Source organism: Tasmannia lanceolata, unplaced genomic scaffold, assembly GCF_043159265.1.
Source record: "Tasmannia lanceolata isolate RefF3 unplaced genomic scaffold, GAP_Taslan_0.1 ptg000018l, whole genome shotgun sequence".
Taxonomy (NCBI): domain Eukaryota; kingdom Viridiplantae; phylum Streptophyta; class Magnoliopsida; order Canellales; family Winteraceae; genus Tasmannia; species Tasmannia lanceolata.
Genome location: NW_027518695.1, coordinates 69,625,192 through 69,630,979, shown reverse-complemented (window position 1 = coordinate 69,630,979; position 5,788 = coordinate 69,625,192). Strand labels below are relative to the sequence as shown.

The window sequence follows — 5,788 nt, the reverse complement described above, 5'->3', positions numbered from 1 at the left end:
TTTAATTTGAAGCCCCGATTTCAACCTATTGCAAAATCGGATGGGAGTTGTGAAAGGGAACAACAGGATATACCTTGTTAATATGCGGTAAGGGTCTCGAAGGTCCTTTGTAACAATGTCCCTATATAACTGCTTTCCCTCTCAACAACTATGAGGCACTTCCCACATGAATCTCTCGCAGCATTAATTCCAGAAATAAGACCATGTGTACAGAATAAAAAATTCAGACAAAGGGGTGATCAAAATATCTAATGTAAGAGTGGGGAATGAAAATTAAGTTTTATTAACTAGAGGCCAGAGCCATAAAATGCTACAGTTTGAAATCAAATGGTCAGAATAATGAAATAATACAATCACACAAACAGATAAAATCCACAAAATGTTGACACACAAGCATGGATTTAAATTTCGGTGGAAAAGTCGAAATTTCGTATTTTGGTTGGGACCGAAACTGAAATCCACAGAACCCGAAATTTCGGCCAGAGTACCGAATTTCGGAAAATGTGATTTTTTAAAGTTTGTTTCCAAGATTTCGGCTGAAATTTTGATGCATCAATGAAATTTGATCCGTTTTTTTTACCGAATTTGGGCTGAAATTTCTTTCGGCTTGAGTAGAAAATTAATCTAAAGCTCAACAAGTAGCAGATCTGGATCCTGTAATAGCAACCTCCAGATCTCATTTTTTGCTACTGTTTCCATACCATTTGGAATAGGAATTTGAATTTTTACAAGAATATTTTAATCGGTCCTTTTCTTGGGAGTTAATGAGATCCTCAGCGCAAAACATGGCTTCTAAGAAATATATCTTTCTCTATTCTGCTTGTGTGATTATCTTGAACGGGCGATGAGCTATATGCGATTTGGGTCCTTGAATATTTAAATGTTATTGGATCTTTTCGTGTGAGTGCCAAATCCATCCTCTACAAATTACTTTGGTGGAAGCTACACAACATACTTTCTTCTTGAGTGCGCATGGAAACAAATATGTCTGCATTTGATTTTGGGTCCTAATTCAAATGAATGCTTTGGATCATCCAAACAATGTGGGCCCACTAAAAAAAGAAGTAATATGGTGTCTTCATATCTCCTCCATTGGGTGCATGGTTTTAAATTTAAAAGTCATGTTTCTGATGTGGCCCACTTAGTTGGGCGCCCAACAAGGATGAGGTGGGATGGTGATGTCATATTTGATGTGTTTTGAAAAAAGAAGAAAAGAGCCATCCAACTGTACTGATGAGGGGGCACTGTATTCTTCATTATCGTATCAACCAAGTTAAACTCCATATGATTGGCCGGGATACTTGTGACTCTGTAAGTATGGGTCTTTTTATTATGTTTGTCAATAAGCTTGTTCTTTAAACTGCAATAGCTTATTGAGATAATTTAAAACTCCTACTGCAATGGCCCGGGGATATCTCGTCCTATGCTTATCTCTGCTACTGTAATGTTGCTAGTTCATTTCTATAAAGCTTCCAATGATTCCGCTAGAAAAAATTAATTAAGATATGCCACCAACTAGGGGCTATATCCAAATTTGAATTCGAAGCGGACATGGCTATATCCAAATTCGATTACAGTATACACTATCCGAATTCGGATTCGGATTCGAATTCAACGGATATATAATATCTATTACCGAATTCAATTCCGGTGGATATTTTTATAATAAGCACAAGTAGTCGTGGGGTTCAACTTTGAGACCCACAAACTCTCTTCTTATCTTCTCTTCTCATCCTTGCTTCTTTTCTCTTCCCCTCTTTTTTGATTTTTTCACAGGGCTAAATAGCAACTATCTGCAAGATGGATGGGGGAAATGACCTGTCCTTTTTACATACTTGAATAATGGAACAGAATCTTTTCAACTACCCAATATAATGGAATTGTAGGGTGAAAATACAGACTATATTACTTGAAGTGGAGGAGATAGAGCATGAGTCGCAAAAAAACTGAAGAAAAAAAATTCCTTATCACCCAACGCATTCAGAACTCATGAGCTCTTGAAGCGAGTGACACCCAAAGTAGAAGAGTGCTTAATTATAATATAGACAAGACAAAAACTGATCTTTCCATATTATGCACAGCAGAGCTCTTATGAAAAAACTGACAAAATCTTGACTATAGCTGTTGAGGTAAGAAATTAGTTGCACAGAAAGCACATGAATTCTCTGGAGAACAAATGAAAACATGGCAGAATTGTAAAACATTCAGAAAGAAAACGTGCTTGGAACAATTAGTAAAAGATACCTTAATTTAGAAGCTTAAGTAGCTTTAATCTAAACATTAAACAAATGATCATTAACATTAGAATAAATGCATATAGGAGTCACTCCAGCCATCCAAATAATTGTCACATGCAAACCAAAGCTTGGACCAGACACAAGAAAAGTCCTTGGTCGGTGACGAAGGAGGTTTTCGGAATATCAGGTCCGTACATCTGTATCTAGTTGTAGCGGAGAAGGCATCCATGAAGCTCAACATTTCATGTCCAGTTGCATCGATGAGATGGTCAATCCTTGGTAACGGGTAACAGTCCTTGGGACAAGCTTTATTATGATCGGTAAAATCAATACAAATCCGCCATTTTCCGTTAGACTTTTTTACCATCACCACATTGGCGAGCCACTCCGGATTGCATACCACTACAAAGGGGGCATGCATGGTTAAACATGAACGACTTGCGATTGGTCGATGCCGAAAAAAAACAAGGGATAAAAAGTCAAAGACAAATTATATTACAGGTACGAGTAAGTTTAGCAATATAGACTCTTTATTTTTTATAGGTAAACTGGGATTGAACCTCCGACCTCCAGTTTGAATAAAAGTATAAAGAAAAATTATAGTAACCTGGCCAATCTTTTAGCCCCAAATGCAAAGGCACTACGTATCCTAAAAAGATTTCCTGTAACAAAAACACATAAACTTACATAATGAGAAAACACTCAAAATGAGAAGTGCACACCAAATAGCAGTGTAGAATCAGAATACCTTTACTAACACTGTGCCCAAGGTTGTTGTTTGTACGTAAGGGATCAATAACATTGAAATGCTTAGAAAGAAAGGGTTGGCCAGCATACACTGAGCTACAAGCATCAAGAAAGAGTTTGCTGAGCAATAACTCTCCACTATCCCTTCGAGGAGGTTCAGCTGCATCAGATTTAAAATAAAATTAGACAACATGAATGCGCTTATATTTCCAGTTTCCACAACATATAGTCAGCAAGTAAAAGAACGATCATGATGAGTCCACAAGTACCTGTCATATCCGGAAGTGAACTAATAGGAACTGGGCCCCAGAGGCTAACACAAAAGTTGTCCCAATCAAAGTTCCAAAAGAACTCCAGAAAACGATAAAGAACCAGCTCATGCACACAAAAAGAATTTCAGTTTACAGCTCACTAAATAAAATTTACTCCATGAGAAGGAAAAAAAAGAAGAAGGAAAAAAAAGAAGATAGCATCAATCAAGAAAATTGTAGCTACCTCTAGTGGTCCAGTGAAGGAGTTGTTAAATACATGAAATATGTATAACACCAAGGATTCTAAAGCATAAGTAGAAATAAGTCCATGATGAGCGCCCAATATACGGCTCTCATAGTAACACCAGGCTTTAGTCAATATAATGCTGCGCTTGAATAAAAGATTTTGATTTATCAAATGGTCAACCTACAGACATGAGAATTAACCGTAAATAAAAGTTTCAGAGTCAATTTATAAACCAAATAAAGTTTTATTGCTTCAGATCCAACAGTTCCCGAGAATTTGGTCAGAAAACCCACAGCTCACCTTCTCAAGGAAACAAAGGGTACAAAACCCACCAAGCTGGTTAAAGGATATATCTACTAAAATGTTTTCTACAAGACACTTTATTATCTTCACCTGCAAGTAAATATTCAAAAATAATGTCAAAGAAAGATTAATGAAAAGAAATAAAAAAAAAACCGGACACTCCTCGTGGACCTCTCCTCTCTTTTTCTTTCTCGATTGATGGTCCCCATCACTACAATTATGAATGCATTAACAAGGCGCTGATCTCATGTTAAATAGCATATACCATGTTTTAGTTGTTACTGATCAAAGTTATTAAATGTTTTTTTTTCTCTATTTGAATCATGCAAACAATTAACTTTGTATTCCAATCGGCCCGATTGTCCATAGGTCAGACTCAATGCACAGGATTGCCCTAAAACGAGGTTACATTTGGGTCCCGTTTGTTTTAGATTATGACAACCGATTGTAGATGATGGGACATAAATACGGCGGGACCCTTGAATCTCACCACGTGTCGCCCATGGGGCGGAGGAATCTAATCATGATTAGGAAAGACATTAATACGCGGTAAAACCACGTGATCTTGCCACGTGTCACCTCTCCGCCTCCAAAAAACTACATCATCACAATTATGGCCAAGATTACACGACAAAAACACGCGCGCCGTCGAACCAGGGGGCAGCCCAATCCAACGAAAGAAGGGTTTTCTCTCTGAAATGATGAAAAAGTCCACGTGGCGCTCCATGAAGAGGATTTACATACGAGGTCAAAGTATAAATACACCATCAAGTCCCAAAAGAAAGGATTTGATCCCATCCACTCCCCCCTCAAATCCGGTTAAAGGGAAGAAGCTACTCGAAAAAATGAAGCACCATCAAAGGAAGTTCTGGGTTTGTTACTAAGATTTTCTGACCCTAAGTAAGGGATGGGAAAGAGGTGATGGATGCCTTATTCCCTCCCCCTCCTCCTTTTTTGCCTACCCGCTGCCTCCGACCCACCCACCTAGATATCAGAGAAAGAACCCGCATATTGGTCTCGGTAAACCTGATTATACCTCAGCCATTTCTTATTGTTCATTATATTGATGGTCCAGAATCTGACTTGGGTGTCGAAGTGGTCGTCCGAGACCAACCCCGGACCTCCCTCACCCCTCTGTTTGTGATTGCAGACCCCAGCGGAAGCCCTCTACCCACCGCGCGATCGCAGACCCGGGTCCCGGCGCTATCTGTAGAGTCCCCAACCGATTATTCGACTCAAATTTCATGCAATTTTAGGTTCAATAATCAGTTGGGGAGTCCACAATCGGTTGTCATAATCTAAAACAAACAGGCCCTTGGGGTGCACTTGTGGATCACCGAAAGTCTCATACAATTCTCTAGAGTTGCATTTTGAAGCAATTCCATTCCTCTCTTTTTTATGTCTAAGCTCCCTGCCTTTTTTTTGAAAAATATAAAGCCTAAAGTTTAATTTAAATTGATTAAAGTTGGAAACATGGTAGAATATGGAAGGCTTTTAAGGGCCTTAGTAAAACAAACTTATTAGCCATTATCTTCTTTTTTTTATTACTTTATTTTATAAAATGCCAAAAATGCCATTAGGAGAAAATTAAATTTAAAAAAAAAAAAAAACCCTTTACCATATAAAGAGGTTATGCCCTTTACCATATCTGCGAAGATAAAAATCCTTGGACAAGTTGTTCATGAGATTGGCTACAATAGTTGGATAAATTTATCTTGAATAAACCCTTGGGATTGACAACCATGTTTGCATAGTATCCCTAGTGGTCATTTGGATATGGATTTTATAATCCTGAATTTTATAAGCCAGATTATAAAACCGGGTTTTTGCTTGTAAAATCCAGGAGTTTAGAGTTGGGCCTGTAGCTCAATGGTTGAGGATTTGTTTCTCGACCTTACGGCTGGGGTCGCAGGTTCGATCCCAGCTTACCAACCAAAAAGATTCAAGAATTTACAATCCTCGATTATAAAATCCATATATCCAAAGGGTCCCTAAGACCTAAG

The 5,788-nt window shown here is 38.1% G+C and overlaps 1 protein-coding gene across 1 annotated transcript; it reads right to left on the bottom strand.

The window, feature by feature from the left end:
• Positions 1 to 2,245: 2,245 nt before the first annotated feature.
• Positions 2,246 to 4,830, bottom strand: LOC143850665 (uncharacterized). The gene is made up of 7 exons (XM_077359889.1): positions 4,822 to 4,830; positions 3,783 to 3,875; positions 3,480 to 3,662; positions 3,254 to 3,359; positions 2,986 to 3,144; positions 2,845 to 2,899; positions 2,246 to 2,273 (listed from the first exon to the last, which is right to left on the bottom strand). Exons 1-7 carry the CDS (start codon positions 4,828 to 4,830, stop codon positions 2,246 to 2,248), a joined length of 633 nt encoding a protein of 210 aa, XP_077216004.1.
• Positions 4,831 to 5,788: the final 958 nt, after the last annotated feature.

Coding starts and splice junctions, on each gene's coding strand:
- LOC143850665 (XM_077359889.1), bottom strand. Junction 3,360..3,479: donor CCTTCACTGGACCACTAGAG/GTAGCTACAATT, acceptor TGTGTGCATGAG/CTGGTTCTTTATCGTTTTCT. Junction 3,145..3,253: donor TTCACTTCCGGATATGACAG/GTACTTGTGGAC, acceptor AATCTGATGCAG/CTGAACCTCCTCGAAGGGAT.